Source organism: Somniosus microcephalus, chromosome 3 (assembly GCF_052327205.1).
Source record: "Somniosus microcephalus isolate GS21.2 chromosome 3, FLI_Smic_1.0, whole genome shotgun sequence".
Classification (NCBI taxonomy): domain Eukaryota; kingdom Metazoa; phylum Chordata; class Chondrichthyes; order Squaliformes; family Somniosidae; genus Somniosus; species Somniosus microcephalus.
Genome location: NC_140989.1, coordinates 307,697,891 through 307,720,765, shown reverse-complemented (window position 1 = coordinate 307,720,765; position 22,875 = coordinate 307,697,891). Strand labels below are relative to the sequence as shown.

At 46.9% G+C, this 22,875-nt stretch overlaps 1 protein-coding gene across 5 annotated transcripts in view; it reads left to right on the top strand.

The window, feature by feature from the left end:
• Window positions 1–22,875, top strand: part of spata6 (spermatogenesis associated 6) — a 262,544-nt gene that overhangs the window by 104,245 nt on the left and 135,424 nt on the right. For 4 of the 5 annotated variants that reach the window (XR_015077680.1, XM_085982889.1, XM_085982890.1 and 1 more), the window contains one exon: window positions 1,106–1,168. The exons of the other annotated variant lie outside the window; for it this stretch is intronic. Coding sequence is in view for 3 of the 4 variants with exons in the window: in XM_085982889.1 (XP_085839015.1) it covers window positions 1,106–1,168 (63 nt within the window). In the remaining variant the exon portion in view is untranslated. The remainder of the gene's footprint in view (window positions 1–1,105; window positions 1,169–22,875) is intronic. 5 annotated transcript variants of the gene reach the window in all.

Sequence of the window (22,875 nt, the reverse complement as noted above, 5' to 3'; positions counted from 1 at the left end):
ATAACACAAAGTTTCCTGTAATTAACTTTGCTTTGCTGATTAGTACACAACAAAAAATTCAGGTGATTAAAAGGTAGTTACATGCTTACCTGGGAAGTAAGGTCATTGAGGGACATGGAGAACGGGTGGGTAATTGGATTAGAAAAACAGAGTTGCCTTGGCAAACAAAATGGCAGAAGAGGCTCAGTGGCCCAGATAGCCTACTCCTATTCCTATGGTCCTGTACCAAAAAAGATAATCATGTTAATTTTTTTTTAATTGAAGCACTTCCACCTGTTAGGAGATACATTTTGATTCAATAAAATATTTCCCTTCTATGAAGACTTATCAGTTTGCATTGGAGTTGGCTGTTTGAAAAGGTGAAGCTGCAAAATTTTAGTACCAGCTGAGTACCCAGCAGTTCTCCGAACAGCATGGTGGGAGTAAAGGTCCAAAGTGACAGGTCTGCATAGGAGGGGAAATAGGTTCTCAAACTAAAGGTGTCTCCTAGTACCTAGGAACTTCCATCTTGAAGGACTAGGACTGAAAGTACTCCCTTTAGTCTTCCCTTCTGTAAAGCTTCACCAGTTTCTATTAACCAAATATTAAACATAGCTTTGAAACTGCATGTTTTTTAATATCATACAACATTCAAAAAATAACTTTGTGTCAACTTCTCATGTTTAATATTGTACAACAGTAAAGAACTATCAGCAGCCAACTAGATTGTGTTAATGGTTAAAACCCTAGGGCCTAGAAATTCACTAAGGCCCGAAAACTGGCAGTGCCACTGCGGGGCGAGGTTTGCTCGTGCACGTAAAAAGATCGCAGGCAGCACCGTTATTTTACCCACCCATCCTCAACTAGATAAAGGCGGAGAGATTTAGGGGGGAATTTTAACCCCAAAAAACGGGCGGGTTGGGGTCGGGTGGGAGGTTAAAGTATTAAAACTCTGAATCCTGACCAGAACCTGCCTCCAACCTGCCCACTTCTGGTTTTAATGGAGGTGGGACAGGGGGCGTGCAGCCAACCCGCTCCCAGGAGACAGGTCATCTATTTAAATATTATAATGAGGCTGCAGTGGCTCAGAATTAACTTGCATTTTAAATTTAACTGTGGCTGGTAGTGTTTTGCAGGCCTCGAGGAAACCCGACCGCTAATGGAAGGTGTGGACTGCTGGATTCAGGAGGTAAGTGCCTTTAAACTTACCTCCTGGATCCAGAGCCCCTGCCTAACCCAACCCCTTGCGATCGTAGAACCCCCACGAGGCCTCCGATTATCTTATCCCGCCCCCCCCCCCCCCCGGCCCCTTCCAGATCACTGATTTTTCTCCCCCTTGCCCCTCCAGGCCTCCAATCACCTTGCTGGCCTCCCCCCTTGGCCCCCCCCCTCCCCCCCCCCCGATCATTCTTCTCCAGGCCGGCCCTGTTCTCTGCCTCCTCCCCACTTCCCATCATCGTTTACCAGACCAGCCCCGTTCTCTCCCTCCCCCTCCCCCGATCGTTCTCCAGGCCGGCATCATTCTCTCCTCTTCCCCCCCCGCCAGCCCCCGATGTTCTCTGCCTCCGGCCCTCACCCAATCCCTCCCTCCCTCCCTCTCTCTGGGGAGCTCTGCGGCCTAGTGCTGCAGGCCTACCCGCCCGCAGCCCAACAGCCTCTCCATCTGGCTGGCTGCGGGTGGGAAACAGAGGTTTCAAATGCCGTTAAATTTGTTCTCCCAGGTTTCCCGACTGCTTCCGAGCCTCCCCCCACACTCGCTCCCAACCCGCCTCCCGATTAACATTCCTGCCTTAGGGAGGGAATTGCAGAGCTTAGGGCCTAGGCAGCTGAAAGCACAGCTGCCAATGGTGGAGCGCTTAAAATCCGAAATGCTCAAGAGGCCAGAATTGAAGATCTCGGGAGAATAAAATACCTGGAAGTTGCACACAAATTTGACAAGATTTTGAATGTCAAGTTTAGTTTAAAGTTATTTTCCAATAGCAGACAGCTTCTTAGCTACCATTAAAAGTTGAGCCCCAACGTAGAATCTGCAAAATACACAGAAACAAAGAGCTCTCTACATGGCATGATGTACTTTATAAATAAAGTAGAAGATAGGTATTGTGTTGCTTTTTAAAAATTATGGTTTAGTTATTTGGCTTGCTATTTGTTACTGTTTTGGGGTGAGCCACAGTGCTCCGACTTTGGGCCCGTGTTCCAGAAGCACTGCCCATTTAGACAGTATTTTTGACAATCTCATCTGAACATCAAATTACTGACAGTTATTTTGAGAGATTATTCAGTGCATTGGATTGTTTACAGAATACAAACTGAGGTGGGGGGGGCGGAGTTATTCCCTATTTTGCCTGATTTTGTCAGTGCAAAATTCACGTGGGGTGGGGAGAGGCAGTTTCTGGGCTGCGATCTCCCGGAGGTGTATTAGGTGCCAAATTGGCAGCCAGCGACCTTCAAGTGTTCAGGGCGCCCGCCTAAAAAAAATTCATAAGGCCCCTTGATGATGCTAATCCGGGGCCTAGCACCTGTCTTTCCACCCCGCTGCCAAATTTGGCAGAAACTGAGCGCAGCATGCGCCGCACTGTTCACGTTTGCCAGGTCTACCATGGCCCAAAGGGATTGCCGGAGGCTGCTGAAGAACAGGTGAGATTCTTTGTTATTACTTACTTTAATGCGGAGCCAGGAAGAGCAGGAGTTCTCCTGGCACCACAGCAATCCTGTAGGCTATGGTTGGCCGGCACTCGCCCCCTCCCATTCACCAACCGCCCCCTCCAACCCCCAAAAGAGCTTACATGCGGCCTGGTTCGATGATTTTGTGAAGCTACATCAGGATGCTCAGTTGGCATCCGCAGCCAACTTTGGGTGCATGTTCTAGACGTGCTGCCCATTTCACATTGGTTTGCAGTGTGAAACCAATTTCTGCCTTCAGTTTTTTAACAAAGGGGGTGATTTTGCCGATGGGGAGCTTTTGGAGGCGGGACTCCCACTTGTCGGGTTTCAGTCCCGCCTCCATCAACTTCTGGCCAACCCACGCTATTTTCCCTTGATTGACCTTGTTAAGCCCGCCTAGCTTAGAACGTCAACAGTGACACTCTGTAGTTTGATGAGGTCTTGAATTCAAACCTCATCAAACATTTTGCAAAAATGAGATGGTTGTTGAATTCAAAAATGCAACGGCCATCTGTCATCTCCAATGCAGAGGTGCGAGACTCTCCGCATACACACCGACTGAAGCCTGCAGGAAGAAACAAAGATAAGTACACTTTTACTAACACTTTGCACTTACCTCACATACTCACCTCTCCACTCTTGCAACAAGCACTTACCTTCACGGCACACTTTTGCACCCCCACAGACCCAGTAATCGCCTCGCTGACCTGGCGGGTTTCAGAGCCTTTGGGAAGCCCACACTTGAGGGCAAAAAGGGGATAATCCTATTTTCTGCCTGTTAACTACCTGTTAACAGGCAGTTAATAGACTTTAATCCTTCCCGCCTCCAAGGAGACGGGACCCGGCGTGGTACGGCTACCCGCCTGCTGGGAAGATGGCACGGAGGCGGGTTTGGCACCCGCCCCCAAATTCTGCCATTTTCCCGGCAGTCCCGCCTCCATACCTGCCTCCCCAGGGCTGGCAAGATCGTGCCCAAAGTATTTTTAATAATCTCATCTGAACACCCAATTAATTTGAGGGATTATTCAGTGCACATGGAAAACACATTGCTGAAGTGAGTACAGGTTAAGTGTAGGCTGCCAGCTTAAAAGTGGTACAAAATTGTTTTTGACGTTTTTGCAAATTGTGCCATTAAAATGATTGTGCTTATATCAGCATCACCACAGTTCCATAGCAATGCTATTGATGCCTGTGACCTAAGATTAGCTCAGTAATTTGAGAAGTTGATGATATTGTGAAGTGTTGGATGCTATGTCTTTTTTTTTGCCTTTGGTAGACATTGATGGGCATTAATATGACCCATTGAGAGCCGCATGATTGATGCATAAACATGTTAACTATAGTAAGGTTGTTGTCATACCACAGGCGCTTGTTTGAGACCTGAGCAGAGTTGGCAGATCTGCATTACACTGCCAGCTTCATGCTGCTCTCTGGCATCCAAATTCTAGTTGAATTTTCATGTTCACAGGGAGCTGATAGGCTGATTTGCTCTATGTTAACATAAAAATGTAGCAGACTTGTTGGATCGTTTCTGGTATTGCTAACAGAGGGTTAGAAAAAATGCTGTTTTATGACATGAGTGTTGCATTTTGCGCTGCGTTATATATCTATATATATATATAAATAAAATATTGTGGATGATGTGCACTTCCTGTCCACAAACCAAACTTCCTATAACACTTTTTAATATCAACATTTATTTAATGGAAGAACCCTAAAGAAACATATCAGCATTTCATTGTCATGCTTTGTTGATGAACCAATGGAGCCATTTAAAATGGTTTTTGAAAAAACTACGTTCGCCATTTCATTCAGTAACTGAAATTTCTAATGTCCAAAATAACTTTTAAGCAAAATTTAAAAATTAACATATTATGTCTTTTAATACTTTCATTAAAGTTAATATTTGAAGGCTTAGCCTGTCCCAATAGCATATGCTTGGAGTTGATATTTTTGACCAAAGCGGTGCCTCAGTTAACTGAAGGCAGGTCAAAGCATGGACAGTGTGCAGTTTCTCATGATGCATTAGTAGCCTAGAAATTAGATCGCCTATTTTACAGGATTAAAACAGGCCCCTAAGGGTTCAATATGGTGGGCTGTGCGTGCACACAATAACATTGTGATTGCCTTCCTGCAGTCCAACCACGGTGATCTTGCCCTCATTTGACCATAAATATTTACACCAACATCAAGTCCAGAACAAAAAGCGTTACTTAATTCATATTTGTGTAACAGTTAACTTGCTGAATTAGGAATCACCGTTGTGCAAACACTTCCGTGCTCGTTTACCTATCCTAGTGCTCCTACGAAGTGTATTCCCAGTGGTTACAGCTTGCGAGATGGAATACTGCTGAGCTTTCATTGAGGACACTTAAGATGGCTGTGGTAGGTAACCTTGAGCAGCTCTTTGCCTTAAGAGCACAGCTACAGACTACAGCATCTCGGCGCGAGCCAGGACAGTCTGGCTCATCTGGCAGCGCAGCACTGACAAGGGCACTGGCAGAGTCGGTGATGGGGGCTCAGGAATTCTGTCGTCCTGAGAGAGGGCAGCAGATGCCTCTCTCATGGAGCCAATGCCACTCTAGTGGGGCTGAGCTTTAATACTTCTATGTCTCTGCGTGAGAACAGAGTGCAGGAGTGATATGACGCTCTAGAAGCCCCTGTCAATGCTGGCTCACAGCCAAGATGGCAGCTGTCTGTGCTTCAGTAACAGCTGTCAGAGACACACAGTAAGTATTGCAGATGGGAGCAGGAAGTTATGAAGGGACATAGACAGATTAAGTGAGTGGGCAAAACTGTGGCAAATGGAGATCAATGCAGGTAAGTGTAAGGTCATTCACATGGATCTGAAAAAAAAAAAGAGGAATATTTTCTAAATAGTGAGAAACTAGGAACTGTGGAGGAGCAAAGAGATTTGGGTGTCCATGTACACAAATAACTAAAAGCTAGTGGGCAGGTACAAAAAGTAATTAAAAAGGCTAATTGAATCTTGGCCTTAATTTCAGTACAAAGAGGAGAAAGTTATGTAGTGTTATAGAGCCTTAGTCATACCCCATCTGGAGTACTGCGTTCAGTTCTGGGCACCGCATCTCAGGAAGGAGGGGGCACGGCGCAGATTCACAAGAATGATACCGGGGCTTAAAGGGTTACATTATGATGACATGTTGCATAAAAGTGGCTTGTATTCTTTTGAGTATAAAAAATTAATAGGTGATCTAATCGCAGTGTTTAAAATAATAAAAGGATTTGATAGGGTAGATACAGAGAAACTATTTCCTCTAGTGGGGAAATCCAGAACAAGGGGGTATAATGTTAAAATTAGAGTCAGATCATTGAGGAGTGAAATCAGGATGTACCTATTCACACAAAAGGTAGTAGAAATCTATAACTCTCCTGCAAAATGCTGTGGATGCTAGGACAATTAGATCTTTCAAGACTGAAATCAATAGAATTTTGTTCAAGGGATATAGAGCAAAAGTGAGTAAATGGAGTTGAGATACAGATTAGCCACAATCTAATGGAGTGGCTGAACAGGCTTGAGGGGAAAAATGGCCTACTCCTGTTCCTAGTGGGATGTACCCAGTAATTTGTACCTAATACATGTAGGGGGAGAAATTGGGTATAGCCCCGTTTGGGGAGTTAGAATTGGCGCTGCGCAAATTTTATCGCCAGGTGCAACTTATCGCCACCTCGAGCGATATTGGGTTGCTGCGCCCCTAAAGGTGATTGCGGCGTTGATTCAGGCGCTGCACGGGAGTCTTAAGGCGCTAACCCGGCGGCGCTACTCAATATGTCGGCGGCCGGGCGCAGCGCAAGTGCTGTCAATAATCGATTACCCCGAGACATGCTGGCGCCGGCCAGCTCTTAAAGGGGCGGGTCAATTAGGAGCAGCAGCCACACTCTGCGCCTTGTAGGCCTCAAAATCGGCGTTGTGCTTTCTGTGGCGTTCCAAACTTTGAACATATGGAGAGGGTGAGGCAGAGAGCGGAGCGCTTTACCGATGGGGCATTGGATGCTTTGGTTGGCGAAGTGGAGCGCCGGCGAGCTGTGCTGTACCCCGACAATGGCAGGAGGCCTCATCAGAGCGAGTACCGCAGGGCTTGGAGGGAAGTTTGTCAAAGAGTCACCTCAACCAGCGTGGTGGCCAGGACTCCTGTGCAATGCAGGAAGAAGTTCAACGAGCTCACTCGGGTCGTTAGGGTGAGTGCCTTTTTCGCCATCTTCTTCATCCCTCCATCTGCACCTGACATTATGGCCAGAGGGTGCGCGAAGCCCCAATGGCCATCTGTCAGCCAGCACCCATGGCCCTTTCTGGAAACACACACGCACATTCAGCTCAATGCATAATGGAAGGGCTATTCTACCATGGGGGGCATGTGATGTCAGCTCAATGCATAATGGAAGGGCTATTCTACCATGGGGGCATGTGATGTCAGCTCAATGCATAATGGAAGGGCTATTCTACCATGGGGGGCATGTGATGTCAGCTCAATGCATAATGGAAGGGCTATTCTACCATGGGGGCATGTGATGTTAGCTCAATGCATAATGGAAGGGCTAATCGACCATGGGGGCATGTGATGTCAGCTCAGGCCAGCATGTTTCATCACTTCCCGTCCTTTCTCCTGCAGGCCAAGCTGGCCAGGAACCGGAGGGAGCAGCTTCGCACCGGAGGAGGCCCTCCTCAGCTGCAGACACTGACGGACCTGGAGGAATGAGTCCACCAGATTGTTGGAGGCCGGATGACTGGTCCTGTCACCACTGGAGCTGTCGACCCCATTGTGTACAGCGATGGTAAGGTCATCACCTTTTTGAACTCTCTCCTTCCACTTCTTCCCCCCACCAGCATGCTTTTTCACTCTGGACCCATGTCAGAGCATTGCAGCACTCATGTATCCCTTGCTGCCACCCTGTCCTTTCGCTAAAGCCACTCTTCAACCTCCCTGCTTTCAGATGCTGCATCACCAGCTCGGGAGCCAGGCCCTCAAGCTGCCACTGCCACTGACTCCGGAGGCGACGAGCAGGAAGAAGCTGGACCATCCCTGCCACCCTCAGGCGAGCCAGCCCCTCTGCAGACTGGGGACACTACTTCCCTGGAGGGGAACGGGGGGAAATGCTCTGAGGAGGAAGCAGTTCCAGAAACCAGCGGGCTGCAGCAACGCAAGGGGGGTAGGGAAGCTCGGGGGCCGTCTCCCCGGAGGGCAAGTCAGTTCGCGAGTACTGCTGCACAGAGCGCAGAAGAGGTGCGTTCCCTCGCAGAAATGAGCGCCCAGGCTCGGATCAGGCACACTGAGCTCATGGCTGCAGTGGCAAGGATGCCTGAATCCATCGAGACACTGGCAAGGAGTGTCCAAGACTTCGGGGCAGCACAGGCAAGGAGTGCGCAGGATTTCGGGGCAGCACAGGCAAGGAGTGCGCAGGATTTCGGGGCAGCACAGGCAAGGAGTGCGCAGGACTTCGGGGCAGCACAGGCAAGGAGTGCGCAGGACTTCGGGGCATCACTGGAAAGGACTGTCCATGGCTTCGGGGCAGCAATGGAAAGGACTGTCCAGGGCTTGACCGAAGCAGTGGAAAGGACTGTCCCAGCCTTCAGTGAAGCACTGGAAAGGACTGTCCAGGGCTTCACCGAAGCACTGGCACCTGCCACGCAAGTGCTGAGTGCTGCCACGCAGTCACTCGCTGGTCTCATGCAGACGCATATTGAGGCCACGCGACCAATGACTGCTGCCACCCTCGCTGGATCAGGCGGGATTACCCGGGGCCCTTGCATCACCACAGCAGGGCATCAATCTGTGGACCAGCCGATTGGTGCGCATGCTGCAGTGCTGCCCCGTCAGAGTGCCAGTGTGTCGGTCGACCAGGGAGCTGCTGTCCGCTCTCGGGATGTCAGCAATCCTGATGCCACCGCTGGCACGTCTCCACTGCAGCTGCCACCACCTGCAGGACAGACTGCTTCCACCAATGCACAGTTGGAGCAGTCAGCATCCGAGCCCTCCAAGGCCAGAGGTCGTCCAGGACGTCCCTCAGGGGCATCTGCGCTTTCGGACAGCCAGCAGGCCTCCCCCAGCCTTGATGCAGCCACTGGGGTCCCATTACGGAGGAGCTGCAGGGAGGGAAGGGACCGATCTCGCAAGAGAAGTAGATCACCATCAAGGGGGAAAGAGTAGAAGGTGCAGCTGCGACGTCTTATTTGTAGAAATCAAGGCCGTGGATGCTGGTCTGAATGTTAGTAATGTTTTGGATAGTCTCCCAGGTGTGCGAGTCACTTATGTGTTAGTGTGTTAGTTTTGCTTTCTGTTGCCATTGCTTCGTCATGTTGGAAGGAAGCACACTTAGCAAAATAAACAACTTTTTAAATTTACATTGGCCATGTCTGATATTTACATTCACTGCCCTTCATAGGCTTTGGGTTATCCGGATGGTTCCATTGCTCCTCATCGAATAGCACCAAGCATTCCGTCAGAGGGGCCGAGAAGCGGCTTGTTATCAGCCTCTGACGGACGGCCCTTCCAGTTTGTACCTCCCTCCCGTCTTGCTCCTCCTCCTCCTCCCCCTCCTCCGCTGGTGCTTCAATGGCTGGTGGCATTGGCTGGGTGCGTAGGATGGCGAGGTTATGCAGCATACAACAGACTACGACAAAGTGGGTGACTCGCTCTGGTGAGTACTGCAAGGCGCCTCCGGAATGGTCCAGACAGCGGAACCGCTGCTTCAGCACACCGATTGTGTGCTCCACAATGTTCCTCATTGCCTGATGGCTCGCATTGAAGCGCTCTTCAGCAGGAGTGCTGGGCGAACGGAGCGGCGTCATCAGCCATGGGCACAGAGGATAGCCCTTGTTACCGAGAAGCCAGCCGCCTTGGTGAGCCGGGGCCTCGAATAGGTCTGCAACTGAAGTCTGGCGCAGGATGAAGGCGTCGTGGCTGCTGCCAGGGAACTGCGCATTGACTGCGAGAATCAGCTGTCGGTGGTCACAGACCAGCTGAACATTTAAGGAATGGAACCCCTTGCGGTTGCAGAACTCCTCCGGATTCAAAACAGGCGCCCGCAAAGCCATGTGCGTGCAGTCAATGCACCATGGGGAAGTTCACTATTGCTGCGAAGCCCTCTGCGTGCTCCCGCTGCTTCTCCAGTGTCACAGGGAAGGAGATGTACTGCCGCCTCCTTTTAAATAGGGCATCTGTTACTTGACGGATGCAGCAATGCACCGCAAACTGCGATATGTTAGTGATGTCCCCTGTTGCGGCCTGGAAGGAGCCGCTCGCATAGAAGTTCAGGGCAACAGTCATCTTGACAGCCACCGACAGCGAGGTCCTGCACCTTATCTGAGGCTGCAGATCTGGCTGAAGCAGGTGGCACAGCTCAGTCACCACCTCCTTTCTGAAGCACAGCCTTCTAAGACACTGCTCCTCTGACATGTTCAAGTAAGAGAACTGCTGTCGGAAAACCCTGGCAGCGGAAGGTCTGGTGTGGTGACGTCTGTTGGGCTTCCTCCGTCTGGCCATTCCTGCCCCTCTCTCCCTGCGTCTCTGTGCCCTTTCCAGATGGTTCAGCAGCAGGACGTTCCCCTCCAATGCAGCCCCCATAATAAGAACAAAAGAAATAGGAGCAGGAGTAGGCCAATCGGCCCCTCGAGCCTGCTCCGCCATTCAATAAGATCATGGCTGATCTGATCCTAACCGCCAATCTACTATCACAGAACCATCTCCTGAATCTAACAGAATTAGACACACGAAATAGGAGCAGGATCAGGCTACACGGCCCCTGGGCCCGCTCCGCTACCCACAGGGCCATGTCCGATCCGAACCTACACTCATGTCCAAATTCCTGCCCGCTCCCCGTAACCCTTAATTCCCTTTACTTCTAGGAAACTGTCTATTTCTGTTTTAAATTTATGCAATGATGTAGCTTCTACAGCTTTTTGGGGCAGCATATTCCATGGACCTACCACCCTCTGAGTGAAGTAGTTCCTCCTCATCTCAGTTTTGAAAGAGCAGCCCCTTATTCTAAGACTATGCCCCCTACTTCTAGTTTCACCCATCATCGGGAACATCCTCCCCGCATCCACCCGATCCAACCCCTTCACAATCTTATATGTTTCAATAAGATCGCCTCTCATTCTTCTGAACTCCAATGAGTAGAGTCCCAATCTACTCAACCTCTCCTCATATGTCCATCCCCTCATCCCCGGGATTAACCGAGTGAACCTTCTTTGTACTGACTCGAGAGCAAGTATGTCTTTTCTTAAGTATGGACACCAAAACTGTATGCAGTGTTCCAGGTGCGGTCTCACCAATACCTTGTACAACTGAAGCAATACCTCCCTATTTTTATATTCTATCCCCCTAGCAATGAAAGCCAACATTCCATTGGCCTTCTTAATCACTTGCTGCACCTGCATACTAACCTTTTGAGTTTCGTGCACCAGGACCCCCAGATCCCTTTGTACTTCAGTACTTTCCAGTTTCTTGCCATTAAGATAATAACTTGCTCTACGATTTTTCCTGCCAAAGTGCATAACCTCACACTTTCCAGTATTGTATTCCATCTGCCAAATCTCTGCCCACTTACTTAGCCTGTCTATGTCCCCTTGCAGGTTTTTTATGTCCTCCTCACTCACTACTTTCCCTCCCATCTTAGTATCATCTGCAAACTTTGATATGTTATACTCGGTCCCCTTCTCCAAATCGTTAATATAGATTGTAAAGAGTTGGGGACCCAGCACTGACCCCTGCGGAACACCACTAGTTACTGATTGCCAGTCTGAGAATGAACCATTTATCCCAACTCTCTGCCTTCTGTTAGATAGCCAATCCTCTATCCATGCCAGAATATTACCCCCAATCCTGTGATTTTTTATCTTAAGCAATAATCTTTTGTGTGGCACCTTGTCAAATGCCTTTTGGAAGTCTAAATACACTACGTCCACTGGTTCCCCTTTATCCACCCTATATGTTACTTCCTCAATGAACTCCAGCAAATTTGTCAAACATGACTTCCCCTTCATAAAACCATGCCGACTTTGTCCTATTAAATTAGGATTATCCAAATGTCCTGTTACTGTCTCCTTAATAATGGACTCCAAAATTTTACCTACCACAAATGTTAGGCTAACCGGTCTATAGTTTCCAGCCTTCTGTCTACTGCCCTTTTTAAATAAGGGTGTTACATTAGCAGTTTTCCAGTCTGCCGGGACCTTTGCTGAGTCCAGGGAGTTTTTGAAAATTATTACCAATGCATCCACAATCCCTACCGCCACTTCCCTCAAGACCCTAGGATGTAAGCCATCAGGTCCAGGTGATTTATCTGCCTTGAGTCCCATCATTTTACCGAGTACCACTTCCTTAGTGATTTTGATCATGTTTAGCTCCTCCCCCCCATAGCCCCCTGTTTGTCCAGTGTTGGGATATTCTTAGTGTCCTCTACTGTAAAGACTGATACAAAATATTCATTCAGTGTTTTTGCCATCTCCATATTTCCCACCATTAATTTCCCAGTCTCATCCTCTAAGGGACCCACATTTACTTTAGCCACCCTTTTTCTTTTTATATAACTATAAAAACTCTTACTATCTGTTTTTATATTTTTTGCTAATTTACTTTCATAATCTATCTTCCCTTTCTTAATCAATCTTTTTGTTATTTTTTGCTGTCTTTTAAAGACTTCCAAATCCTCTATCCTCCCACTAGATTTGGCTACCTTATATGCCCTTGTTTTTAGTCGAATACTATCCTTAATTTCTTTACTTAGCCACGGATGGCTGTCTTTTCTTTTACACCCTTTTCTTCTCAGTGGAATATATATTTTTTGGAAGTTGTAAAATAACTCCTTAAATGTACACCACTGATCAGGTATCGTCTTACCCTTTAATCTATTTTCCCAATCCACTCTACTCAATTCCGCTCTCATACCTTCATAGTCTCCTTTATTCAAGCTTAGCACGCTTGTTTGAGATCCAACCTTCTCACCCTCTAATTGAATATGGAATTCAACCATGTTATGGTCACTCATTCCAAGGGGATCCTTTACTAGGACATTTTTAATTAATCCTGTCTCGTTACACAGGACCAGATCTAAGGTTGCTTGCCCCCTGGTCGGTTCCGTTACATACTGCTCAAGAAACCCATCCCTAATACACTCAATGAACTCATCCTCAAGGCAGCCCTGCCCAATTTGATTTGTCCAATTAATATGATAGTTAAAATCCCCCATAATTATAGATGTTCCCTTATTACAAGCCTCAACTATTTCCTGATTGATATTCCGTCCAACAGAGTTGCAACTGTTCGGAGGCCTATAGACTACGCCCACTAGTGTTTTTTTCCCCTTATTATTCCTTACCTCCACCCAAACTGTTTCATTATCCTGATCTTTTGACCCAATATCATTTCTCTATTACAGTGATTCCTTCCTTTATTAACATAGCCACCCCACCTCCCCTTCCTTCCTGCCTGTCGTTCCTGATCGTTAAATAACCTGGTATGTTTAATTCCCAGGCATTGTCACCCTGCAGCCATGTTTCTGTAATGGCCACAAGATCATACCCATATGTAGTTATTTGTGCCATTAACTCGTCTATTTTGTTATGAATGCTACGTGCATTCAGATAGAGAACTTTCAAATATGTTTTGTGACACTTAGTTCCTGCTTTTGCCCTTTTTATTACTTTACCTTTTACTCCATACCTTCTGCCCCTTCCTGACACGCTCTGGTTTTTAATTTCCCCACTGCTACCTAAGTCTATGACCTTCTCTGTTGTCATTTTTATTATTTGCTCTCTAGGAACCGCCCCCCCACTAGTTAGTTTAAAGCCCTCTCTACAGCCCTAGTTATATGATCCGCCAGGACTCTTGTCCCAGCACTGGCCAAGTGAAGCCCGTCCCAACGGAACAGCTCCCTCCTGCCCCAGTACTGGTGCCAGTGTCCCAGGAAGCAAAACCCATTTCACCCACACCAGTCTTTGAGCCACACATTTAACTCTCTAATTTTATTTGTCCTAGCCAAATTCGCTCGTGGCTCAGGTAATAATCCAGAGATTATTACCCTTGAGGTTCTGTTTTTTAATTTGACCCCTAGCTGCTCATACTCCTTTAACAGAACCGGCTTCCTAGTCCTATCTACGTCGTTTGTACCAACATGGACCACGACAACTGGATCCACCCCCTCCCACTGCAAGTTTCTTTCCAGCCCAGAGGAGATGTCCATAACCCTGGCACCGGGTAGGCAACACAGCCTTCGGGACTCTCGCTCTCGGCTGCAGAGAACTCTATCTATCCCCCTAATAATACTATCCCCTACCACTACAACATTTCTATTTATTCCCCACTCTTGAATGGCCCCCTGTTCCACGGTGCTGTGGCCAGGTTGCTCATCCTCCCTGCAGTCCCTGCTCCCGTCCCCACAGGGAGTAAGAACCTCGAACCTGTTGGACAAGAGCAAGGGCTGCGGCTCCTCCAGCTCTACCTCCTGGATCCCCGTACCTGTCTCACTCGTAGTCACACCGTCCTGTCCCTGACCATGGGTTACATCTGAATTAATTAACTTCATAGGTGTGGCCACCTCCTGATACAGAGTCCAGGTACTTCTCCCCCTCCCTGATGTGTCGCAGTGTCTGAAGCTCAGACTCCAGCTCATCAACACGGAGCTGGAGTTCCTGTAGCAGCAGACACTTGTCACAGACATAATCACCGTGAGCCTCAATGGGGTTCACCGGCTCCCACATCTCGCAACAGTAATACATCACCTCCGTTCTATGTAATTAATTAAAATTTTTATTGTTAGTTATGGACACCCTCTGCCCGATTTAGATGTTAGTATCCCCTTTAATTAATTGGATTTAAATTAAATCAATCCCTCTAGTTACACCAGTTAAATGGTTTACCAACAGTCACTCTGCACCAGAAAGGCCTTATTAACTACAACTCACAGAGTTAAAGTTTGAAAAGAGCACCTAACACCCCACTTACCCTCTCTCACACTTACCCAAACTCAGAGCACTCTTTGATGACTCACACTCAGTGCTTGCTCGCACTAGGACTGGTCTTTTTATACTGTTTGTTTGTTTACAGCCAAATGAGTCACCCCTGCTGATTGGTTAGAAAACTGGTTTCCACTGCCTGCTGTGCCAATTTACTCCTACTGCAGTGTAACCTTGTTTTACTCTTCTTAAACCAACAGAATCCCAAATATTTAACTTTTCCCCTTTACTTAAACTGCTTAAGTAATCTTTTCAAGAATGATATAAAGAGAAATAACAATTAAAGAACTCTCACACTTACCCAAACTCAGAGCACTCTTTGATGACTCGCACTCAATAGCGCACAAGAAATTGTAAACGTTGTAAATGCTCACCAGCAGCAAGGTGATGGTCAGAAGGCTGAAGTTCCTCTGGCCAGCGCTGGCTCACTGGTGCAATGGCTCTCAGAGTGCAGCTCAGCAACTCTGAAAGTCTCGAGGAAGTTGTGCTCCCAAAATGGCTGCCACTTTTATACCAGTGCAGTCCCCTTTAAAGAGCGCCCCCCTAGCCCGAGAGCGACTGGGGAACGTTCCAGGTAAGCAGTCCTTATTAGCGCCAGGCGGAACGGAGGGGCGCAACACTGAATTTCCGGCCCGGGTCGCCCAAAAGGCGCTGCACACTGAAATGACGTCATGATCTGCCTGTTTAGCGCCAGCGCAAAATACCACTCAATATGGGAGGAGGCGCTGGGTTCACTGCGCCCAGCTGAAAATTGGCTAACGACCCACTTCTCTGCCTCTTTAGGCGCTAATCGGAAGCGCTGCCAACCGAATTTCTCCCCCGTAGTGTTTTTTATCAGAGAATTTAATGAGGATCTGTTTATTATTACCAATTTAAATGCTTTTCATATGTGCTGAAATTCTGAGTTTATCTTGCCAGCAACTGGGATACAGTTTGAAATGTTGACAGAAACCAATTATTTCAACTCACTTCCTACATTTAGGAGATTAGTAAAATAGCCAATCCAACTGTTGTGTTTTGCCCTAGGGCAGGTCCTAACTTAAGTCTCATTCTTGAGCGATTTACTAGGGAAGAGTGGTTAAGATGGTTTTCCGTTGCCTTCCTCGTGGTTTTTATCCTCAGAGTACCTTATTCTAGATGAGCTGCAACCAAGGCTAGAGAGCCCCACCTACCCTTTACGATGAAGGGGCAACCTGAACCCATTGGACATAAGTACCCCAGCTAGACGTTGATCTGGTATTCAGAGCTGGCACTACAGACTCCGCTGTCTGGGACTGTCTGGAGTGGGGCTTGAACCCAACCATTCTGACTCGGAAGTGGGAAAACTACCAGAAGCGAGTACCCTGCTGGATGTCAACGTAGTATTTGGAGACTGTAGGGTGGAATTGATATTCAGCAGTAGCGTAAAACGGACAATGGCAAATTGGCAGACCATTTTACAATGACTTCACTGGAAAAGAAAATCAGGTGGGATGCAAAACAAGCTGCCACTTCATTATCACCCATTTTGCCCTACTGCCGAACAGCAATTTCAACCCTCTGGTCTCTAAATTGCGAAGAGCAATTTCACCCCCCATATTCTAGTCTCCATTTGGTAAAATCGTAGAATCTTACAGCACAGAAGCAGGCTATTTGGCTCATCGTGCTTGTGTCGGGTCTTTGAAAAAGCTATCCAATTAGTCCCACGCCCCCGCTCTTTCTCCATAGACCTGCACATTTTTCCTTTTCAAGTACATATCCAATTCCCTTTTGAAGGTTACTATTGAATCTGCTTCCACCACCCTTTCAAGCAGTGCATTCCAGATCATAACTTGCGTAAATAAAATTCTTATGATCTCCCCTCTGGTACTTTTTAACACCACGTTAAATCTGTATCCTCTGGTTACTGACCCCCACTTGCCAGTGGATACTATTTTTATTTTATGAAAACCCCTTAGAATTTTGAACACTTCTATTTAATCCTCCATTAACCTTCTCTGCTGTAAGAAAAACCATCCCAGCTTCTCTAGTATCTCCACATAACTGAAGTCTCTCACCCCTGGTATCATTTTGGTAAATCTGGTAAATCTCCTCTACACCCTCTCCAAGGCCTTGACATGCTTTCTAAAGTGTGGTTCCCAAAATACTCTAGCTCAGGGGTTCTCGAACTTTTTGCTTCTGAGGTCCCCCTCCTGTGTTCTAAAAATTCCACTGACCCCCTGTGGTTGGGAGGGGGTGGGGGAGAAGGGGATGAGGGGAGGAGAAATGGGTGTGTGAGGAGCAGGGATGGGGGTTCATCTCACATGGTTGCCATTAGCAACTGTCAAGGTTCACTAGGTCTCAGCCCCTCAACACAAACGGGGATAACTTTCCACCCACTTTACGGCGCCTGGAGGCCCTCGCGTCCAGGCCCCAGGCCTCACTCAACCTCCGACAGCTCTTCGATGCACTTGAAGGTGATCTAGAACTGAAAAATGGCGACGGGTTGTCCAGCACCACCATGTTGTTCACCTGCACCTTCGCCATGGCTCCTGTAGGGTAATTTTGTGGGGTTTTTCCCCTCTGGTCCTCCCTCGCCGATTTAAAACAGAGACCAAGGCCCCGGGTTGGCTTGACAGAGTGTGACGGGCCCCAAGTCTTTGCTTTCCCACAGAAGCTCCGGCCCATTCTCCTCCTCCATCTGCCACTCTCGATTGGTTTGCAGAGCGCCCACAGGCAGCGTGTGCCTCTACCACCAACGAAGGCCCGTGGAGCCCAGGCCCAGCCACTGACCTCCCCAGAGGGCGCCACCTGCAGGTGGCAGCAGTGAGGCGGGTCCATCCAAAGGCTCCTGCTAAAATGAGTCGATTTCCCATGGCGTGAACTCCTTGGAGGCAGTGGACCCCCGGTTGAGAACCCCTGCTCTAGCTGAGGCCTAACCAGTGATTTATAAAGATTTAGCATAACTCCCTTGCTTTTGTACTCCTAATACTCTATTTATAAAGCCAAGGATCCGATATGCTTTTTTAACGGCGTTACCAACTTGTCCTACCACCTTCAAAAATTTGTGTATGTGAACCACCAGGTATCTTTGTTCCAGAATAGTTCTGGGGATGGGGGATCTTAGCTACAAGGACAGGTTGGAGAAGCTGGATTTGTTTTCATTAGAGCAAAGGAGGTTGAGGGGTGATTTGATAGCGGTGTACAAGATTATGACGGGTTTGGATAGGCTAGACGGGGAAAGGCTGATCCCACTAGTTGATGGTACAAGGACTAGGGGACACAGATTTCAGGTTTTGGGCAAGAGATATAGGGGTGACGTGAGGAAAAACTTTTTTACGCAGCAAGTGGTGAGGACCTGGAATTGGCTGCCAACGGAAGTGGTGGAAGCGGATACACTCAATGTTTTCAAGGGGAGACTGGATAGGCACTTGAGGGAAATAAACTTGCAGGGCTACAGGGATAGAGCGGGGAATGGGACCGACTGGATTGCGCCACAGAGACTTGATGGGCCGAAAGGCCTCCTTCTGTGCTGTTATGACTCTGACCTGAAATTATTAAAGCATAAACATAATATAATATAGCTGTTCCATTACAGCTACAACACTGGCATTTAACCAACAAAGTGGAAAATTGCCGAGGTTATCCTGTCCACAACAAGCAGGACAAATCCAAGATGGCCAACCACTGCCCCATGAACATCGTCAAAAAATTCAATTAGATTAGTCAAACACGATCTGCCTTTTACAAATCTGTGTTGGCTCTCCTTAATTAACTTAAACCTTTCCAAGTGCCCATTAATTTTTTTCTTGATTATTGTTTTAAAACTTTACCCACCACTGATTTTAAACTGACCGGCCTGTAGATACTAGGATTGCCCTTATACCCTTTCTTGAACAATGGTGTCACATTTGCCACTTTCCAATCCTCAGGCACCTCCCCCGCATCTAGGGAAGATTGGAAAATTATGGCAAGCCCTTCCGCTATCTCCTCCCCCAATTCCCTTAGCAACCTGGGATGCAAGCCATCTGGACCAGGTGACTTATCCACACTAAGCATACCCAGCCTTTCTAGTACATCCTGTCTATCAGTTTCATGTGGGCACCGATGTTGCTGCAATAAATGACAGAAGCGATCTGTCAATGGTGAGAGAGGTTCTCCCAATGAGGTGGCACTAGAAATACAGTTGGATCTAAAAATTTGTAAGCTAAAGAAATGCAGTAACCAACATTTTCTGCACTCTGAAACTCACCAGGCTTCCTTTACACCACTTCTGCAGCTGTCAGCTAATCAGAAACATCAGAGCAGACTCAAAACACGCCAGGTTGAGCTGGTGTGTTTCCTGAACAGCAGGTAACCCGTGGGGGAGAATGTAAAATTGCAAGGAAGCCTCAAAGTAGTATTAAATTGGCTCTTAACAAGCTCAATTGTATCCCCCGCCGCTTGGTGTCGGGTCAGTTCTCTGCTGACAGACGCGACACCTGAGAGACTCGTGTGGAGGCGGGTTGACTGCGGGTTTCCTACCCGCTGTCAATCTTTGATATTTTGATAGTGGACCTGCCTCCAAACCTGCCCTCTGAGCGCAGGCAAATTCGCGGCCTATGATTCTATAAGTGTTTAAAAATAAAATATATAGATTAATACATTGGTGTGATTCAAGGAGCCCCTGTTAATTGGATGAAAATGTTTAGGCTTCAGCTCAGATCTTTAGACATGTTGGTGATTCAAAGCGATGGCTAAACAGGGGGTTTCCATGCTGTGATCCTGGTGCAGAGTGAAAGGATGTTATCCCAGGACTATTAGCGCTCACCTCAACCAACATAAAATTGTCAAAAATAAATAAGAGCTAGTGATTAGTTACTGTAACTGTCTTGTTTTGAGTTATACACACCTTTGAGTTATATTGTAGAGTACAACAGATTTGTAAAAAATCTTTGTACAGGAAACTCTCTTTTAACTGGCACCTAAATATCCGGAAATCTCTCTTAACCGGCAAAATTCAGGAGTAGGTTCAGGTAAGTTTTACTATATATTAGTGGCCATGTAACCGGGGTTCCTGCACCTGTGGCCGTGCAACAGGGACTCCTGGATCTGTGGCCATGTAACCGGGGTTCCTGCACCTGTGGCCGTGCAATAGGGACTCCTGGATCTGTGGCCGTGTAACAGGGACTCATGCAGAAGTGCCGGGTAACCGGGGCACCTGCACCTGTGGCTGTGTACGGGGCTCTCATACCTTGATAAGTATACCTCCCTGTAATCCGGACTTTTTGATCAACCGGCACCACGCCGGTCCCGTCGGTGCTGGATTAAAAAAGAGTTTCCTGTAATTTTATCATATGCTTAATGTTAAATTACTCTGCTTTTAATTTATTTTAATTTTACACCAGCTGTTTTGTTTACTTTTATAGACGTCCTTGTATTTTCTTTGGAGCATCCACTTTGAACTTTATTAATAAAAACTTTTTATTTGTAGATAATGGGACTTTCAGAAAAATATTTATTTACATTATCAAAGCATGTGGACAGTTCATCATTTATCCCAGTAACCAAGTATACATGCCATGCCATGTTCAGAGTGTGATTAAATTAGTTACATAGCAAATATATGGTTAATACTATACAAGGAAAACAGAGCAGGGACTGTGTGCATAATTAGACTTGCTACAGAATTTTCAATAAATTACATCTTACCGTCAGCAAAAGAATATAATAATTCAATTATTGCAAATGTGAATGGTTCATCCACCTCACAGTCCATATTAGTTCTGCCACTTCTGGTTATCTTCATTAATTGCTTGCGGTGGAAAAGGAAATGTATTTTTTAACTTGACGACTGACAACTGTTTCGGCAGTTGGTGAACATTTGGCATTTACTTGTTTGTTTACCCCTTTTATGTTTTAAGCCACAAAATTAAATTACAGCTATGAGATTCCTTTTTTCACAATAAAGATGTGCATATCAATATATTATCTAAAAAGGGAAATCTACTTGTAGCTTAAAAGGAAAGTGCTTTTTTCCCAAAATAAAAATAATTACAATTTTGCATCGATTTTTATATTGATGCTGTTGTACATTTCCTTATTTTTTCATTTGCAAAAATGCATTAATACAGCTAGTCTGTTGGTATAGTTATACATACTAGGAGAGTAATGTCACATACTTCAGAATTGAGGTGTTTTGATAGCGGTGGCTATGAGAGAGCAGCATGGAGGTAACTGAGTAGAGGAGCACCGAGGCTGCCCTACTTTGTCTTGCTATACCATTGAACTTAGATTGGGTAGCAGTGTGCTCTCATGAGCTCATCTTTTGATGCAGGTGTGCTGTGGAGTTACTGAGAGGCAAGCTTTAGTTAAAGAACTCCAGGAAAGGGGTCTGAGCTGCTATATGAAACAAAATAAAAGAACTAAGACAAGCTTATATTATTTGAAGCCATAAAGCCACTTTTAGAGTGTTTGTAACTGTCCTGCATGCACCTTTTTCCCCCTTCTGCAAGTAAGCTGCTTATGGGCCCAGCATTTAGGATGGAGGGGGAAAAAGGATAGATTGAACGTCTCTATCGCAGTCAACAACAGAACAAGCTGAGTTGACCATATTCCAAAGGTGGCTACTTTATTGGGGATTTCAAAGTCCATTTTTTTTCTGGAGGATTTCAGATTTGATTTTTCTGATTCTACAACACTGATAGACCTGTGCACCCATAGAAGGAGATTTGAAGTGTGTAACTTCGTGTTGAATTTCATAGTCTTCATCACGCTAACTGGTGTTCCACTTGGTTCCTCTGGCAATCCCCGGGGGGGTGGGGGAGCGGATCGGGGGAAGGATCGGGGCTGGAGCATCGGGTGGGGTGGGGGGTAGGATCGGGGCTAGAGCATCAGTGGGGTGGGGGGAGAGAGGAGAGGATCGGGGCCGGAGGAGCATTGGGGCTGGAGGGCGGAGTACAGGAAGGCAATCAGTGCTCGTGGGGGGATCAGAGGCCTCTGGGAGGGGATTGGAGGCCTCGGGAGAGGGTCAGAGGCCTCGTGGGGGGGGGGGGGATCTCCGATCGGGGGAGGTGGCTGAGGCAGGTATGCTGGATCCAGGAGGTAAGTAAAGGCGCTTACCTCCTGGATCCAGCAGTCCTCGCCTTACTTTAGCTGGCAGGTTCCCCAAGGCTTGAGAAACCCGACCATCCAGAGTTAAATTTGTAATGGTGGTTAAATCTGAGGCACGCCAACCTCATTATAATATTTAAATAGGAGACCCACCTATTTGGTGCGGGTTGGCTGCCCACCTCCGTTGAAACCGGAAGTAGGCAGGTTAGGTTCGGGATTCAGTTTTTTAAACAATTTAACCTCCCATCCAACCCACCTGTTTTTTGGGGTTAAAATTCCCCCCACAGAAACCGGTTGGGTGAGGAATTTGGAGCAAAAATGATGAGGAAATGTGACTGGCTGCTGACTGACACTAGAGGAGAAGTTGGGACTGGCAGGGTGACTTTAGGAACATAGGAACTGGAGTAGGCCATTCAGCCCCTCGAGCCTGTTCTGCCATTCAGTTAGATCATGGCTGATCTGTATCTTTACTTCATCTGCCCGCCTTGGTTCCGTAACCCATAATGCCCTTACATAACAAAAATCTAGCAATCTTAGTTTTGAAATATTCAATTGACCTAGCCTCAACAGCCTTTTAGGGGAGAGAGTTCCCAATTTCTACTACCCCTTGTGTGAAGAATTGCTTACTGATATCACCCCTGAATGGCCTAGCTCTAATTTTAAGTTTATGCCTCCTTGTTCTGGACTCCCCCACCAGAGGAAATAGTTTCTATCTATCCTATCAACTCCTTTAATCATCTTAAACACCTCAATTAGATCACCCCTTAATCTTCTATACTCATGGGAATACAAGCCTAGTCTATGAAACCTGTCCTCATAATTTAACCCTTTTAGCCTAGGTACCATACCCCTTCCAAGGCCAATATATCCTTTCTGAGGTGCGGTGCCCAGAACTAAACATAGTAATCTAAATGGGGTCTAACCTGAGCTTTATATAACTGTAGCATAACTTCCACCCCTTTGTATCCCAGCCCCCTTGAGATAAAGGCCAATATTCCACTAGCCTTTTTAATTATTTAAATTATTTAGATGTCCTAAATTCCACCAGTTTCGCTCAGTTGCCCCATATTCTCTGTACACGTGCATTAAACCCTGACAGAAGTGAGACCCAAATATTTGTTTCCCTGTGCCAATTAATTGTGTTTTGAAGCTGCAAATTTACATTTGAATCTTTCAGCTCTTCTTCTGTACACTTCAGCTGGAGGCAT